Below are 19,278 nucleotides of genomic sequence, written 5' to 3' on the forward strand. Positions count from 1 at the left end.
AGACAGATTGAGGTTTATACTGATGCTCATTATGGCGGATGTATAGATGACAGACGATCAACCTCAGCATATTGCACATTTTTATGGGTTAACTTGGTGACTTGGAGAAGTAAGAAGCAAAAGTAGTGTCTCGATGCAGTGCAGAAACAGAATTGCGCCATGGCACAAGGAATATGCGAAGTTATTTGGATAAGAAGCATCCTGGAAGAATTACAGATTGAATCGAGCTCGTCTATGTCAGTATTGCCCACAACCCTGTTCAACACGATCGGACCAAGCACGTAGAGATAGATCGCCATTTCATAAAGGAAAAGCTTGAGAAGGGAGAAATCTGCATGCCATTCGTTCCAACCACAGAACAGCTCGCAGACGTACTCACAAAGGGCTTATATAGGCAGAAGTTCGATGATTGTCTTAGCAAGTTGGGCATGAAAGATATCTTTGCACCAACTTGAGAGGGAGTATTAGATTACGTGTGTGTATATGTGTAATTGGTTGCTATTTCTTATGATTAGTTATCTGCTTTATTTATTAATTTATATTTTATGTTGTTAGCTACATAATTGATCAGAACGTGTATTTAACCCGTTAGTTAGGAAGTTAGTTCATTTTGTATATATATATATATATATATATATATATATATATATATATCAGATTAATAATAAAGAGAAGTTACACACTCAATTATACCTGCTCTTAATTTTTTTTTTTAGTGTAAAATTTTATGCAAATGTGGGGTATTTTTAAGAGGAAGAATGACATAAAAACGCCATATTCTCAAAGGAGGGGCATTTTGTCACATATATATGTTTTGCTTCGTTGTCAACTGAAATCAACGGACCCGAAATGAAGCTGCAAGACATACCGGAATGGTTTCTTAACTAAATTGTGCTATGAAGCAAAGTGTTTCCGACTAAAAAATTTCATTGTGAATAAAATAGACAAAGTGAAAACAATACACTTATTCAACTACCACGTTCAAAAGCAAATTCTGAATTACAGTAGTTCTTAGTGACTGCAAAACATAAAATAAAAATATTATCTAACAAAATCTAGATACAAATGGCATTCATCAAAACGGACATCAAGAGAGAAGAAAATGTTTAGAAATTGCACAAAGCCTTCACTTTACTGGTAAACTATATTCATGATGCTACATTTGTTTGCGGGAGACTCGATCGATTGTTCGACACTAAACTTGTTTTTCTTGACCCCATTATATATGGGGATGGATCACGCAAAATACTTTTTGATAAAATCCCATATACAAAAGAAAAAGCAACAAAAAGAAGATCATACAGTTTTCCCGGAAGTAATGGCGGCGTTGACGAAATCCTCGCAAGACGAAACCCCGGCGCTCAAGACGTCAGGGAGCATGCCAATGACGTCAAAGGCCTCCTGAAGATCGGCGGCGGAAGTCAAGTCGTCGAGCAAAGTCATGACTTCCTTTGAAAAGGCTAACATGCCCTTGACGTTCACGAGGCGCTCCTTCATGACCGCCTCCCACTCCTCCGGGGGACAAGGTTTCCCTTTGAAGAAACGCTGCATGAGCTCGATCAAGCCCGAGTACACGAGCATGGGCCGCACCACGGCTAACAGATTCTCCGAAGACGACCCGCCCTGCATGTACGCGTGGTATATCCCGCGCTGCACAAACACGCGCCGCTGTTGGAGCCACGACTCGTAAGACTCCGACAGGAGCGAGTTCACCATCATGAATTGGACCGTCTCTTCGCTAGCTCTCGATGGCGAGGAGATGTACGTGGACACCGACTTGGCCATGCTGCGGCGCTGGGTTGGGCTTCCTTGCTCCACAAGGTGCCCCGCCATTTGGATCATGAAAGGAAGGAATTTCGAGTTGCTCTCCGTTCCGCCGCCTCTGCAATCTGCGCTGAATGACGCCCCCGTCGCAAATCGAGCGAGCATCTACACAAAACGAGGGAAAATTAATTAGAGCTAACAACACACACACACACACACACACACACAATCTTTTTAGTGCTTTCAAGTCAACATATATATATATATATACACACCAGAACGATGTCGTAAGTTAAGAGGCGAAGGCGGGTTCCATCAGCTCGGCCGAGAGCACTGAGGCTGTCCCAGTACTGGTCGAGATAGCGAGCATATTGGGGAAGCGGAACAGAGGGACCTCTGATGGGGAAGAGAGAGTTGCAGAGAGACTCATTGTTCCTGAGAGTCGCTCCTTCCCACTCTTTCTTGGGGTTCTTGAGAGCAGCGTCGGCTCGTTTAGCCTCCTGATGGCACTGGAAATGAATGACGTTGAAATAGCTGACCGTCGTGTAGACACAGTCGCCGCGAGCGCTGCCTGAAGATGCAGAGCCCAGATTGACGCGCTTGCTGTACGAGTAGACGCCCAGCAGGTCAGTGGGCCTTAAACTGTATCCCTCGCGGCACACCATGCACGCCAGCCCGTCCTCTTCTTCTTCCACCTCTTCGAACCCTTCCATGATTGGCCGAGAAACCACGATCCGCTCCCCCCCGTCCGAGGCTACCTCCTGCCGCATCCCCATCCCCTACGCCCATGATTGCCACTTAATCAGTTTCAATTCTTATATCAATCACACTAGTAACAAAAACAACATCAAGTGTACGTACCTGAAGCAATTCTTCTCTCTTCCTCAAAGCAAGCCGTCTCATCTCGTCCTTTGTGGCGTCTCTCAAGCTCCTAACTTTCTCCTCCAAGAACCCATCTCCTTTCCCTTCCTTATTCGACAGCGTGTCCAGTAAGTTCTCAGCCCTCGCGCCAATCTCGTTCTCCCCGGCGACCCCTTCGAGAGCATGGAGGAGCGGCAAAATACCCCCCGAGTCGATGCAACCCTGAGTCGGAAGATGCCCCGTGGACAAACCCCTCAGCATAGACAGTATCAACGGGACTGATGCCAGTCTCAAACCCGACCCCCATTCCGCCCTCGATTTAAACCCCGAATTTTTGGAAACAGCGAAAGTTTCTCTCAGGTGCGCGACCGCAACGCCCGTGATTCCCCTCTCGAGGATGATGTCCTTGAGCCTCTCCCCGCAAGAACTTGTTTTCAGAGACTCCGAGACTCTCACAAAATTTTCCAGCGTAAACCTCTGCTTGGCAGCTTCTTCAGCGACGCTTTTGTCCTTTGGGTCATCTTCATGTTGTTTCTGCAACTCGTCGAACTTGGTCCAGTCTTGCAAATACGGGCTGAAATGCTGGATCAGAGCTTCCATAGCCGCAGGCTCGCCGTAAGTCAGGTACGGCAAGATTCTTGCGACCATCTCGGTGTTCCTCTGCTGCTTCTTCAGGCCCGAAGGGTGAGACAACCTCTCCAGAAACATGAGCACGATTTTCTTGGCTTGTTCGTCCGTTTCGTCGCTACTGACAGTAAGAGAGCTCTGTGTGATGCTGATATTCTCGCTTTCATTCGCTTCAAGCGTTAGACTCTCCACGATTAAAAGAATTCCTTCAGCTGGCTCCATTGCGTCCACAGCGAAAGCTCGCCTTGCAGTCTCAAGTAGCAGACCCAAAGCCCCTAACCTCAGCAATGCTCGTCTGTTCTCTCTTATTTTACAGCAATACATTAGCAGATTGAGGACTGCCGCTAACTGCTCTTGGTTGAACTTAAAATCATCCCTCAGATGCTGCACACACAAATACAAGAAAAATTACGTAATTTGATTTTCGCAGGTAAGATTAATGCATGTATAGAAAACACCAACATCATAATCCACAAACCTGGATAATTCCCAGTATTATTTCTAGACCACCGTACTCTCGAACAGCTCCAGCAATTGCAAATTCAACCTCTGGATCTTGAGATTCTTCTCTATCTTCCTCTAGTTCTTTAATCATTGGCTCAGTAGCCTCACCATCTAGACCCTGCGAAATAGTTATTTCCACATTTTATGCATCCTCTTGACCATATTAATAATTAAGGCATGTATGTGGGGAATATAGAATGAGAAAATTCACTGTAAAGATTTAACATCTGGTGCAACCTTGGCCCAAAACACTATTTTGAAAAATAAATTCTTTACTGTGAGATATTAGCCAAGTAATTTAAAAGAGAATATACTAGGACGAGTAAGAAAGAAAAATTCTGACCATATTTACAATGTAATGAGCACGGAAATTGATTTTTTACGTGAACAGTTTAGAATGAAAGTAAGGCTGTTGGGAAGTGGGGCAACATTTTATTTAATATTCCAAACCTCCCCCCCCATGTGCGGAAAACTAAAGCCCAAAATTGTAAGTCACAGACGAATTCAAACCTCATGGTTTGGTACCATGTTTAAGTTTACCACTTCTCCCAAAAGCTGCTAATGGGAAGTGAACCTTATGTTTGAACGTTCTAAAACAAGGTTATTTAATCTACGGAGCTGACAAACCTGAAGCCGGTAAGTGACATTCATGGGTGGACAATCTCTTCCTGGTGTAGCATTAGAAGATAATAAGGTACTATTAGAAAGGACGTTCGAAGAGTGATTTGACTTTTTCCAGACTTGCTCATATACTAGGGCTATGCTCAAATCAAGTGAGATTATATTCCCAGCAACAAGCAACTCCATGCCATAATCATCTTCAACAAGACCTAAGAGATCCAGCTGATGACAAATTTTATTCTTCACATCGCGCATCAAAGGACCAATCTCAGCACTAGAATACGGATTTTTCGTCATTGATCCTCTGATGAACTCTTCCTGAGTGTGTGCCTTGTTCAGTACCAACAGATATACAGGCTCCGGTTTCGATGGGCATATCAGATTGCAGAGCTGCTCTAGTATAAACTGCACAAATAAATCAAGCAAAAAGTATATAAAATACCATAAAGGAACGGTAAAACAAGAATATAAAAGTGCAAAAAATCTGAGAGTGCATCCATACAAGAGAATTTCTTCCTTTTCTCTCTTCTCCGTGAATTTGCAATCCACTTATACAAGCCCGAATAAACTGCCGCTTATTTTCACTGTTTTCAAGAAGAAGGCTATCTAACAGATCTTTTAGAAGCCTGTTGCAATCGCTAATCAACTTTGTCTTTTGCACTATCAAGCCGCGGATGACAATGAGAGCCTCCAGAATTTCAGAAAGCAAATTATCTTGCATGAATCTGGCATCAATAGTTGAAGAGTGAACATGTTAGAAGTGATGAAAGAGATTATAAGAATCTGCATAGAATAATTTAGAGTCCTAACTAAAACATCATTACAAATTTTGGTAAGGAAACAAGAATACCTGGATCTGATATTGGGAACTTCCAAAAACTTTCCAAGAAGTTCTATGAGTTTATGAAGAATAAATCCTTGCGAGATGTCAATACGCAGGCTTCTTTCCAAAGATTCAATAGTCTCCACCTCCTGTGTAATTAGTTTGCAAATTGTGCGCAAACATCCTTGGACTGTTAAGAAAAGACGAGCATCTTCAGACTCGATCATTTTGAATAGCAATTCAAAATACTCCGCAGCACTTTCACCAGAAGACAGGGTTGCCGGTAACAGGGACACAAGGAGGTTCAACAACCGAAATCGTCTCGATACACTTTGAGCACAGAGCAAACTTATCAACATGCACATTTTGGACCTTATAGATTGAGAACAAGCACTAAGGACAAGTTCCGTGACCCATGAACCCAGCTCAAACACTGATAAATCGCCTTTACTAGCCTTACTAGCTTGGCGTTTCCACCTAAGAGCATATTTGAGAGCCAGGAAATCCTGTCTTTGCTGCCGCGACTTCTGCGTACCACTTTTGACTGCCTGAGAGACCTTGTATTGCCTTCTAACAAAATCAATATATGTCGCTCCTTTCTCCCATTCTGAATAGCTTAGCAATTGGATATCCTGAGTTTTTTTAGAAGCATCCCAATTTTTCTCTGATTCTGGAGTAGACTTGCTTCCACTCCCAAGTCCTGATACTGACCCTGAAAGACTCGAGTCAGAGCTAGATTTTGTCATGGTAGAATCTTTGTCCGTTCCATCAGGTTTCGGAGGAGTGCATGCATGTGATATAATTCTAAGACAAGTAAGAATGACATGCTCCGCTATTGCAGGATGTTTTGCACCCAATTTGATGGAAGAGAATAAAAGCTGAAAAACAACACGCAGTCTCGATTCCCAGAACTCATCTGTCAGAGCACAAACTTCAGAAAGCAAAGATAATTCTTCACGTGTGACCAGGGCAATGTCCATGGAGCGATGATGTTCAAGACAGTACATGACTTTCTTCTGTATTAGATTGTTCAACTCACTAACTGCATTTGAGTCTCCCTCCGAGAAAGCACAAAGAACTGCCCTAGCTTGGATACGAGCTGTTTTAGGACCTTGGTGAATGTTATTTTCAAATAACTCGGATAAGATGCCGGCTGCAACAAGCTGTTTCTTGGAATTCGGATGTTTGGACAAAACTTGCAAAATCTCAAGACATTGGGTCACAAATGTACTAGCACAGCCAAAGCAATTATTTGGGGACCTGGAAACAACAAATCTTGAAGACGCCACTCCTCCATCAGAATTCTTCTTATGCAAATAATTCATCAAAACTCGACGAAGTCCTTGCAACGTCTGTACACTTTTGCTCACAGAGTCAAAAGCTGCCTTGCATTTTTCACCGTATAGGACACCAAGAAGAGCTATTTTACGGTTAACCTTGCCTGAAGGTCCAGGCAGTGAGACCATCATTTGCTGCACCGTATCCTTTTGTTGCGAGTCAACTTCATTCTCTCCAACGCTTGAGACAATCTTAAGAAGGGGCTTCTTGAATCCCAAAAGCTGCTGGTATCTTCTGTGAGCATTTTCTGATTCAGACTCAATTGCAGCGAGCCCTTTCCTCATATCATCATCATTCTCCATGTTATCAAAGGTAAAACTTGGCTTCGCCGTGAAATTGAACTCAAATCTACCGTACTTACTGTACCCACACTCATTGCACAGAAAAGAGTCCAGATTTTCATAATTGATGTTGCGGCATTGTCTGCACTGATATGCATTCTCGTGGCAATTGTTGCAGATCCCGTGCTTATCTGTGACTGGTCGACTGCAACGAGGACACTGCAATGGTTCCAGAGATAAGGCCTGCAGATTCTCATAAAAGGAATCCAGCTCAATCATGAAGTTACAAGCTGTAATTGGTATAGGGAAGTCCACTTTGAGTTCAGTTTGATTGAAAGCTAGATGACAAGTCTTGGCACGCTTCCACAGCGACCAATTGTTCTTCAGCTCTGACAAGTCGGCCACAGGACGATTGTTGTAATACAAGTTCAAAACTTTCACTGATTTGGACTTTCTGGCATCATGAACATTCATGGTCACTGTCTGGATGGTGTAGCTACCAGTGCATTTCACTATGATACGATTATCTGTGAACTTGGTTTCAGATTTCAAACTTTCTAGCTTCATCCGGCTGTAAGGTACCTCAGGTGAGCTACATGCAACACAAGGCTCGCTCTCCAAATAGTAGCCATCAAATTCAACGAGTCCACTTAAAGTGTTATATATCCGGGAGTTTGGATGATTGGCTAGCAGCTCATTCTGTGAGTGAAGAGTCTCGGAGATGGACCTTATTACATCAGAGGTCAAACAACGGTCAACAATCTCAGCATTTTGTTGCTTCAAGCTAGAATCAGGCACTTTCCCCAATAACCATGTCATAAGCTCGGTGTACTCGACAATATTCTGACCATACATCGGGAGAGACTTCACTTTTTGCAAGAGCCACGCCAACATGGTTTCCCTCAGTGATGGCTTTGCGTGATGCCAGACACCGTAGAGAACAGATTTGGCCTCTGAACGGACAGAGCTTGAATTCCATTCCAGTAGAAAGTAATCAATGAATTCCATCAACACATCTCCACTTCCGTCAGTGAAGACATCAACTGCAGACTCCATGTCTAAACAGGACTTCTCCGAATTAGACTCTGTTCCTTCTTCCCCTTTCTTTTTCTTTTTTTGGTCCACAGGCTGTGAGCTCTGTTTGTTTGCACCAACTCCATCATCTGCAGAGCTGTTTTTCAGTGAAGCGCTACTGATTTCTTTCCCTGTGAAGAAAGCCAGATTTAAAAGCTTCAAAGTCTGAAGAACAGACTCTTCCCCAAGATAAAATACTCCTTTCATCAGCAAGGGTAAAACATCTCCGTGCCTCAAACAGTATTTCTGCCAGTTTCGAGGCCGAGCAGTTGCGACTTCAGCCATGGTGCACAGGGACTTCACAATCTTGACACTTCTCTCGTATGGTAAAGAATTATGAAAACCCCCAGATTTGCTTACATGCTTCAACAGGTTCTTCATTTCATTCGAATACTGCCAAGAGTCTCTGACGCTGTAGTAGTGAGTTTTGCTTCCACATAGATGCAAGAAAAGCCTCCTAGCATATCTTTTAACAAAACTCGTGTGGGGATTGTTGATGTAACTACAGAGAGCATCCTGATAAGCATCTAGTTTCAAATCCTTGCCAGGGGAAATTTTTGAACCCTTGTCTTTCTCCCCGGTCTTGTCTTGTTTTTCCGGCCGGATTAAGGTGTATACCAGGCGAAAAGTATTCTCTAACAGAAGTCTATGATAGTCCGAGAAAATATCTGAGCGATGAGCTTTGGTATACGAATCCGAGAAAAAGGGAGAGAAGTTGCCAGCTGGTAAATCCCTACGGACTGTCAATAGAGCTCCACAACCAGAACCGGAACTCCCACTTTCATTACCACCGGCTGAGGACTTGAAATCATGCACCAGCTGCTGCAGAATATCCAATAAATAAGTGGCAAAAGGCTGTTGCCTCAGTGAACTGCAAGCTCGAAGCAGCTGGGATGCAAAGTCATTCTTCTCTTGATCATCGGAGGATGTTGATACAGCAGCAGTGCCACGGGTTACACTTTTATCAAGCGTATCTGTACAAGGTTTTACAGCGGAACCATCACTGCCAGGCTGGTGCCAATTCCGAAGCATCAACGTGAAGAACATGAAAACAAGAATCGCCACCTCCCCAAAAGGGGTTCGGCCTTTGGGATCAAAAGGTTGATCGAGATTAAGTTCAACCAAAAACCATTTAATTAGTTTCTCTAGATCCAAAGTTTCAGGCTTTGAGATGTCTATGAAAGGTCCACCAACGGCTGAAGACAATCTGTAAAAAAGCTGCATAATAGGGATTGCCCGGACCCCAGAAGTTGACTGCATCCATCCTTGTAGTTGCTCAAGAAGTTCAGACAGAAGCAATGAATTTACAGCTCGCTTGGATGCAGAGATTGACACAGTGTCATTCACGGAGGCAGAGAACTCGCCCGATTCATCAGTTTCTAGAACATGGATTGGCGGAGCAGAACTCAGAACGCCAGAGTCTGCTGCGAGGGACGGCAACATGTTTGGATCACTAGTATCGTCGGGTGCGAAGTGAAACTCATTCCCATCTCCACCTAATGATTCAGCTTCGATCGGAATAGCAGTCATAGGATGTTCTCTAAGATGTGGAGGAGGAAGCCTGTCCGCATCAAGTACTTCATAGCATGCCTCGCATAGATCAAAATCGGGACAAATAGTACAATGCCATCGCCTCCGAAGTATAGGAACAGTCGAGCAACCATCGCAGCAGTATTGGACCGATGAATTGATAGTGTCTTCCTCAGTCATAACTTGGACATTTCCACTCGTTGCTTCAGGAGGCCTACGAGCAGATACTGCACTTTCTATGGTATCATCTGTAGCCAACATTGTTTGCTTTGGAAATGGAACCTGAAGCAGCCTTGATGATATAGCCAAGCTGAAAACACAAAAGATGCAATTCTTTGTTAAGACTCAACTATGGAATTCTGAGGTCATAATGTGCAAAGAAGCTCTTTTTCCCCCCTAATGGAAATTACTCTTTGTATTAATGAAATATAAGAGAAATTACTCCAGAAGCCTCACGTATCGATGGCACTAGACCTGACCCGGACTAAAACCGAAAGAAAAAAAAAATATGATATATCGTCATGGAAAAACTATGCAGAAAAGGTTTCTAATTACCTGCTTGAGGTCTGAACAGCTTCATTGGAAGAGAATAGAAGCTTCTTAAATAGCACAACAGCAGGTGCAACGGAGTGTGCTCCTGGATCCTTTCCGTGTAGAGCAAGACACTCGGCGTAGCAGTAAATCAATTCAACAGATGAAACAACTATGTTGTTCATAGTTTGTGTGTCGGGCTGCTCAAAATCAAGTATGCCCCAAAGAACTTGCATAAGGCCATCTACCACTTCGGAACCTACAGACAATTAATAGGCGTAAATCACACGTGTATAAGAGTATTGACGTATCAAGGTTTAGCTGATTTAGCTCTTAAAATGAAAGTACCGACCACACAAGTGTCTTGATGTGTGTGGCTTATAGAGATGAGATGTCGTACCATTTATTTCAAGAAAAGTGGCCAAGTTAGAGCGACGCTGCAATGCGATCTTTGATACTGCACGCATCTGAGCAGTAAACTCTTCAATTAGACATGCTCCAGCGATACCCCCAGACCCAAGCCTTGAAGAGAGGATACAAGTTGATTTCACCACTCCAAGAAGCCGCATGCTATCCTTAACCTATATCACGAGGTAAACACAAATTTACACAACGGAACACTTGGAAATGTTATAAAAACGAGGCATCAGGAATTTACTTGGTAATATGTTTCTTTTTTGGGAAAGATAGCCTGAAGAACCCGACACGCAGCTGCTTGCAGCAACGGTTCTCTGTCACTCTCAAATATTTTTTCAAGTAGCTGCCTACAATTGAGTTTGCTCAGTTCCAAATGTACTTGTTCAACCTTTGTGCTTTCTAGCGATTTACACAATGAATATAGTTTGGACAAAAGTGTAAGACCGTCTGCAATGACCTGCTCTTGAATTGGAGCAGACTGCATAGACCGACATTTTCTACTAGACCCAGAAAGTAAGTTACAGTTAAGCACACGAGCTTCCATGTCCAGCACGGCATCCATTTTTTCTTTCCACCCAAACTCATCTTTCGCTCTCCCATATACTTCAAGGGAGTCGATTCTCGGCACTGCCGAGCCATTAAAAGTTGGCCCAACACCGATCATAAACTCTTCGTCAGCAAGAAGTGATTCAGCAACTGTGAAGGGAATGTCATACCAAGACCTCATGCCCTCGTCTAATTTTATAACCCTCTGGAATATAGAAATTTCTTTAGGAATATGGTTTGCAGATGTATTGCCCACGTGTAAACGAAAACCAACCATGACGACATCCGGATTAGAATTGACAACTAATATCTGCAGCAGCATAAAATTAAAACCTTTGCATTATCGGATTATATTTGAAATATGGACCCAAATATACGATGCTAAAAATCTAGGACGCACGTACAAACCTCAATGCTAAAAAGTAAAATATAAAAACAGAAAGAAAGTAAGCAAATGATACCTTGAAACCAGATGTATTGGGGCTTTCCAGATAACCATCTTCAGACGCCAAGCTCTGTTTCGCTCCTTCAGAATCCCCATTCCTGATTGCATCACCTCCCAGTTTCACATCTGTGGTAATACACACTGTCTTCTCAAAGAAATCCAGCGGGAATTCTGGGACCACACCAGCGTAAGCCTTGTTGGTTAGAATACCAGGACCCAGTTTCTTAACCTTGTCTGCTGTCAAATTAGCAGCTGCGTCAACTCCCACAGGAACATGCGAGTATATCTGAAGGCTTCCATCGTCGTGTAAGATGAGACAGTGAATCTTATCTTTGGACAAAGGCTTGTAAGCTGTTACGCCGACTAGAGTGGAGGATGAACCCACTGTGTGACGCATGCTCTGGGCACGTAACTCATCGCCTCTCATTGATACGGCGACAGAGCTTGACTTGAGACTTGAGAAGCAAACAAACAGCCCGCTACCAGCCAGCAACTCTCTCCACCGCTGGAGCCCTGCGGGTCCCAATTTACCATCTTGCTCCTCCTCGTGTACAGTGGACGTCTCCGTTAGAGATGTGGCGTTGGGGCTTAGCCGACCGACCAACGTGGTGCCATCTTGATAGCACACAAACAGTAACTTATACGTCGATGAGAAGTACAACGATGTGCCTTTAGCACGTATATCTCTGCCTTGAATTTGTACCACATCTGTCAGTGGCTTCGCCCCAGCACTGCCTTCCACACACATCTCGTGTCTGTATAAACTTCCCCGTTCTGAAAGCACAATCAGGAATATCTTTCTCTGAGCCACCAAAAGAGTTGCATCGACGACCATGTCATCGGGCAAGGTGAAGCAGTGTACAGGGCTGATATTATCCTGTGATAGGTCGTATATTTTGACAGATTTGTTGGTCACTACCATCAGCTGAACCTGCGAACCTGGAACCCACTCAACCCGTCTTATGTATGCACCTTGGAGTTGAAGTTCGATAGCAAGACGGTCTGTCACCTCGCCTCGGGGATTCACTGTGAGCACCTGGCAATCTTCGAACCCAGCTACAGCAAGGTAATTCTCCACTGCCGGGTTGAAAGTGAGATGCACAATTTCAAAGCGAACAACATTTTTCGAGAGAGGCTTGACATTGGTCTTGTCTGCGGTCACAGGTGCAATGGTGGCTTGTCCAATCAATTGACCAACATCAAAAATAGCAACCTTGTCACCTTCCCCCACAGCAAGTCTCCCGCGCGTGCTGACACTGAGCAAAGATTTGACAAGAGACCCGCTAGCTAAATGAGATTTAAGCTCCTTGGCGTTTGGATAATCTGTTTTTATCTTCAAGTCCAGCGACCCACTTTTGTACGCCTTCTTTAATTGCAGGAGATCAGCACCAAATGAGAGCACCTTGTCTTTGCCCAGACTAAATTTGTCATCCTTCGACAGATTAGAATCCCGCTTGCCAGTCACAGAAGGCAACAGTGAAGAGCAGAGCTGAAGCACCCGACCTTCAAAGTCGAGTTCTCCAAGGAAGGATGGGATTCGATCTTGAAGTTCTCTTTGGATGTATAACCTGGTTTGATTATCCATGTCTGGATAGGCATCTTCATCAAGATCTGAGTCACTCTCTGGAAGCTGGTCATCCTCTGGGAAGGGCAAAAATGATTGCAAATTACTGGCAGTACGGGCTGGCGGGCTGGTGGTTCCAGTGAATTTGCGTGGCTTTAAGCATTGACAATTGCTGCCTCGAACACCCCCGGCTCCACAATCACAAAAGAAACGGCTCGAACGGGAATATACAACGCGATGACCACGATGACAGACTTTAGCACAGACGGAGCAACAGCCTTTTGAGACGGTCAGATCGCATGTGTAACAAAAATACCAGTGCTGTTCCATGAAATTGCTACCACTTGACGTAAACGTGCAAACTTTAGAAGCAAGCACCTTTTCACTGCTAGTATCTTCTTCATCGTCCTTATCTAAGCTGGCCACGTCACCATCAGAAGTACCGTCATCCTCATCTTCATCCATAGAATCCCCATCGCATTCGAGAGCCGAGGATCCCCCTTCTTCATTTGCAGAAAGAACCAGAGTTTCAGAGTTCTTCCTCGAGCTCACAGGTCTAGAGGTGATAGGTCCAACACCAAGGGCATTGCTAGACAGAGACTTCCCCGACAGTCTTTCTTTCATAATCTTCTCAGACCCAGAGTCACTGAAGACAGTTCCAAGAAAGCCAAAAAGGAACTTCAAACCAGGGAGTAACCGCTCATCGCCAGCTAGCTTCTCCATCAGCATCACACACTTCTCTAATAGCAACTTCATCGAATTTCCCCCTTTTGCTAATTGCACAACAAACTGCAAGAAATTCTTGGATACATGATTGTCGAAAAACAAAAATGCACGATCAAGTGATCCAAGCACAGCTTCGAAAATGTGAGACTGCAGTTTGTTCGATTCCAATTCAGATGATGAGGCTACAAGGCATAAAACAAAACTCATTGTTGATTCTCTGAGAGAAACAGAGCATCCTTTCCCACTGCCAATTTCATCAGACCCTTCTGCTACGCAACCCAAGAGTCTTTTCTCCAACCACTTCGACAGGCAAACCAAATCCATGCAGAGGAGTTTCTCTTGTAACTTCTGTTTAAGACCAGGGAAAAACTCTCCAGCTAAGAGATCAAGAAAGAAGTTCAGAACCTTCACATTTACTGCCTCTGAATAACAAGTATCCAGTGAATCGATCAAAACCAATAAATCACCGCGATGTAACTCAAAGATAGCCTTCAGCTTCTCTGAAACATCTTCTACGCCAAGGTAAAATTTGAAAATACCAACTTTTGAAGGGTCTTTCCTGAGGCTATTTATGGTTTCAATTATTTTGGTAACGATGCACTCGTGGATACTGCTGTTAACTGCTCCCTTGACACTGATGTCCCTTAAAAAACCCTCCAGGTGACCCAATAAAAATAGATCGGAATAGTCTGAACCTCCTAATCCACCAATCAATGTCTGATAAATTGCATCACAGTTCTCATGAATGCTTTCAAAAACCCTGTCAAATTTAACTTCCATAACAGAATCAAGTATCGGGCTAAGTGCCTCAGTCCCGAGGCAAACATTTCCTCTCGTATCTTCTATTCTAATGAGCCCATCCAAAACAAAGACTATCCCTCTTATAGTAAGGATGCAAGAAAGAAGGATTCCTGTAGAGACTTGAAGATCAAAAGGAAACCCATGCAATAGAAATTTCAAACCACTAGAAACTCCTACAGCTCGTCGGTCAAGAATCGCACCCAACTTAGGTAAGAGATTGAAAACAGTCTCCAGCTGAGAAGCACTGCAAACCTTCTCAAGCTCATCTAAAATGCCTTTTTCGACTCCAGAATGTTTAAGCAGAAGCCACTGTGAAAAACCTTCAACCCCCTTCTCACTGTTATCAAATGCAGCTAGAAAAGTTTTCTGATAAATACACAAGTAGCTATTCAACAGTGATGATAACAGCGCAACTAGCATTTCAAAGTGGCCAGCCTCCATGATGGATGATATTAGACCCTCGGCAAAAATGCTATACTCATTGCTCATCCCGTTTGACTCAACTCCTGGAACTGTTTTCATCCTTCCCATGCCAACATCAAGTAAGGATAGCACTGACGACAGCCACATTCCATTTCTCAAGAAATCCCAACCTAGCTCCTCAACAGTTTGAGGTATAGATTTAGCATTTAAGTGCTGAAGAACATGAACAACAACTTCAACAAAATCACCGCTCTTAGGAAGGGTATCACAATGGCTAAGAATAGAGTGGCTGAAGAAAAAGAAATGTGCCATGTTAGAGCTGTCAAGAATCTGTGGATCTCGCCATAAAGAGAGTGCTTCATTGGATGTAGGCGTATCAGAGAAATCCCAACAAAGCAGGAAAACATATCTTTCAATAATGAGATCCTCCACAACTGTAGCTCTACTGCCTTTCCAGAGCCCCAGAATCCCCGAAATGATCAAGAAAATCTCACGCAAACTCAAGGATAGGCAGCCAATACCCAGGCCCTCCGTGGAAACACTAGTAGTATCATCTGAAATGTCAAACAATTGATTGATCAAGCGACTGATGATAGGCTCTTCAGAGCACGCCCCCATTACTTTCTTCACTGCAACCAAAGCCCACGATGACAACCGATCATCGACATAATTAGGAAGGTTTGAACATGTGTGTGGGGTTTCTCTCAACTTAGAACGGAGATGCAGAAGCAACGACGAAGGGCAACTCCGCGGATAGAATACCATGTGGCGAAGCACTAAAATCAACCTTGAAATCAGTAGAGCCCAGCATGATAAGTGAGTGCTGCTGAACCCTGATCCAGGAGCTTCCATGTTTTTGAGAGAAGAAAAAATCAAGTTTGCCAGGCTTGCCTTCTCTCCTTCAGATGACAAGTGAAAGGCCATTAGAAGGATCTCAATGTGAAGCAGAGACGGAAGCCCATGCAGAAGGTCCTCGAGGCTGGGACATTTTACACAAATGGCTTTTGTCTTCTCGACAATGAAACTGACATATCTCTTAAAGATTTGAGCCCTCACTTCGCTTCCAGCTTCACCCACCCGACAGAAAAGAGTGTGAGCTAGCAAGGTTAAGGTCTGATCCGAGTAAACAAACATGTCATTCTCAACGCTCAAAATTTTCTCAACAAGATACTCTTGAAGTGAATCAGCCAAAGCATGTCGAGTCAGAAGTTCTTTCAACAGTTCAAAGCAAATTTCACGGACACGGGCAATATTTTTTTCTTCTCGAGGAAAACAGTTGTCGGAAGCCTTTTCATCAGCATAATATCCCTGGCACAAGAGCAAATTGTGGAATATATCAATGTGATCACTGCTAAGTTTCACACGGCCATCTTCAAATAGAGAAGGATGCAAGTCGGGAGAAAATATGCAGCCTTTGAGAAAGCCTAGCACTTCAACAGCAGTTTCAATGGGCAGATTACAGTAGCTGGAACTGACAGCAACGGGTGGCTGATCATTACCGTCGACAGAGCGACCACTTTCAGAGAAAAGATCACCAAAAAGCGCTTCATCTTCATGGCAAACTACATTTTCAAGCTCAGCAGAATTACTCGTAGTTTTTGCACCCATAGACAGTGATCTCTCCACATTTGGCTTCAATTTCACCCCTTCCGAATGAAGGAAGAAGACGAGATGCATCATATTGTCCACCCACTGATTTGAGGCAGGAAACATTATCTCCAGCAGTTGTTCGAACGTGTAAACCTTTAACAAATTCACTTTCTCAAAATGAACCGAGCAAGAAGCCAAATCAGTTTTCAGATCAACACTACCACCCAGACCCTCTGTGTCGAGCTGCTTCCTACCAGCAGCTCGATTAGCTTGTCTTGTGACATCGTTAATGAGCTTCAATACGTACATGACACACCGAGGAAAGCAAGCCAGTGGAGGCTTCACGTTGGAAGCAGACTTATTATATCTCCAAACAGAAGAATCCAAACCATCTAGTATAGAAGCTATTACGCCTGCTTGGATATTGAGAAAAACATGGCTGTTGTAGAAAATAACCCGGGCGAGGTCAAGAAATTCTTCCACGAGTAACAGAGCAAGGCTTTCGTAGCTACCTTCAACAGCAGCATTACAGTAGCCGAATTCAAATCCGCATTTAAATAAGCAAGGCTGCGTATTAGCAAAGGAGGCAATTGCTTGGACCAGAGAGACATCATACTCAATGTATGGAATGTAGGCTGTAACACTTCCAAGGAGCTTCAAAATCCTCAAGCAGTATGTGAGTCTCTTGCGCAAGTTTGAGCCAGCAATCTTTTCATCAAACATATCCGGAAGTACAATCAGGCCTCTGCAGACCGATATCAATCGATTAAGGCATCCCGCCTGTGAAACCGCCCAATATTGCGACAGAAAAACCATTTTTCTTGGGTCCTGAGCCAAAACACTCGATCCACTAGCCTGTTTATCAGCCGCTACACTTTCAGAAGGTGAAGTCAGAAACATCTGATTGGCCACTTTCTCATCCTGCAAGCAACTCGCTCTTTCTGAAACAAGAAAAAAACAGACACAAGCACGTGTTTAGAGTCAAATCAACAAAATTCCCTTCCATAAAATCGAACAACAAAAGGAAATTGAGAGAGAGAAATTGATACCTTGGAGACTAGATTTAGTGCGGTCATCGAACTCGATACTCCCAGAATTATCAGCAACCAAAGATAACATGTTCATCAGACTAGAAACAGAGGAAGGCTCCATTGCCTCAGGTACTTTATTTACTCCATCTACCAAAGCTGTTTCTAAAAGCTGTAGCATAATGTTCTGAACAATCGGACAAAGATTAGATCACCTACCATTATAAACTTATAATTTGCACAAGATAAAATTAACCGGACACAAGATTATATACTCATTTGATTTACTTCTCCATTTTACATATCAAAACGTGAAACTGATTTTTTTGGGGGTGAGAAAAAGGACAATAGGATAGTCTACAAATACAGCATCTTTACTACAAAGATGACCCACAAACAATGGGGAAAAAAGATGAAGATAGAAAGACAGCTTAAATTGAATTTCTTTGAACATATCACGTTTGCTAAATCTTCAATTCATCAGATGAATAAGAAATCTAATTGATTTTAGAACTAGCAATGTAACAAGAATTAGTAGTTAGAAGGGCCACAAACCTGGATGCTAAACTCTTCGCCGTCGAAGGTTGCTCTCTCCAAATAAGATAAAGCTAATTCCACCGACTTTTGCACAACAGCGAGAACAACCGCGTCTACTTGCTCAACTGTTCACAGAATGCCCCGGAATTAAGTATATACAGATTCCAAACCCATCCAATCACCAGTTCACATTCACGATCATAATATCAAAAAGAAACGACACTGAATAAACAGTAACTAAATAGCTTTCATTTTTCATTGGAAAAAAAAAAAAAAAAAAAAAGCTATTCGAATTCATTCTCGGAACCAGAAAAAAGTACAATCATTAACAAGAAAGAAAACAATGAATCAAAAACAGTCTTCAAGACAAGTACTTGAACAATTAGCAAGAGGACAGTTGTGAACAGCTAATGAATCGAAACCAGTTATTGGATGCCTGAGCTCGGTACCTGAGAGAGATCGAGAAGAGGAAGCGATCGCGGAGGCGAGAGAACACAGTTCTTGAATCTGAGTGTCGCTCCAGGATTGAAGCCCTAGCTCCCCGGAGGTGGAGGCCAACTCAAGAATCCGGTAGAGACTTATGAGGCCGGCTCTGATGGAGTCATCGGAGCCGTTATTGTGGCCGAGATCGATGGAAAACGACGACAGTAACTTACTGTCGTTTTTGCTCAGAGCCTCAGCGAGCTTGGTCAGAGGCTCCGCCATGGCGACGGATGAGTGAGAATCCGATGGCTATAGCATGAAAAGAGAGAGATATAGAGAGTTGATTGAGATTGGAAATGAAGAACAAGAAAGATCAAGAACAAAGAACAGAGTGAAGAAATTTTGGTTAATTTAGGAGAGGGAAAGGAAGTTTTCTCATTTGTATTATTATTATTATTTTTAATCAATATTAACTTAAGTCGTGGAGTTAGAAACTTGGAGAAGAGGAAAGAAAATAAAAACTCGGAGAGCCTCACCGCAGTTGGCTAGGTATGCGACAAAAATATCACCATTGTTGTTGTGGGCCTAAGAGTTCCAAGTGCGCTTAATGAGTTCATCACATGGTACACACCCTTTGTCTTTAGTCCACCAATACTCAATAGTGAAAGGCTTGCGGGCGAGAAGCACGGGGCGCCGATCTTGGGTCGAGGTGGATCTGAGCAACCCGGTGATTAGAACCATGGAATCCAAGATGCGAGACCTTAGCTCCAGGAAATAAGTTAGACTAGGTTTGAGACGCGACAACACGATCGAGGCGCTCCTGG

The 19,278-nt window shown here is 43.4% G+C and overlaps 1 protein-coding gene across 1 annotated transcript; it reads right to left on the reverse strand.

Moving 5' to 3' along the window:
* Window positions 1-910: 910 nt before the first annotated feature.
* On the reverse strand, window positions 911-18,916 carry BIG (auxin transport protein (BIG)). The gene is made up of 14 exons (XM_089616884.1): window positions 18,481-18,916; window positions 18,050-18,156; window positions 17,516-17,681; window positions 11,379-17,407; window positions 10,613-11,227; window positions 10,355-10,535; window positions 9,979-10,213; window positions 5,228-9,733; window positions 4,880-5,102; window positions 4,384-4,782; window positions 3,731-3,874; window positions 2,626-3,636; window positions 2,040-2,543; window positions 911-1,929 (listed from the first exon to the last, which is right to left on the reverse strand). The coding sequence occupies exons 1-14, from the start codon at window positions 18,734-18,736 to the stop codon at window positions 1,297-1,299; spliced, it is 15,009 nt and encodes a 5,002-aa protein (XP_089473010.1). The 5' UTR covers window positions 18,737-18,916; the 3' UTR covers window positions 911-1,296.
* Between the last annotated feature and the right edge of the window lie 362 nt (window positions 18,917-19,278).

Source organism: Urtica dioica, chromosome 1 (genome assembly GCF_054948205.1).
Source record: "Urtica dioica subsp. dioica isolate 48M chromosome 1, U.dioica_male_clone48M_v1_H2, whole genome shotgun sequence".
In the NCBI taxonomy this organism is placed as follows: domain Eukaryota; kingdom Viridiplantae; phylum Streptophyta; class Magnoliopsida; order Rosales; family Urticaceae; genus Urtica; species Urtica dioica.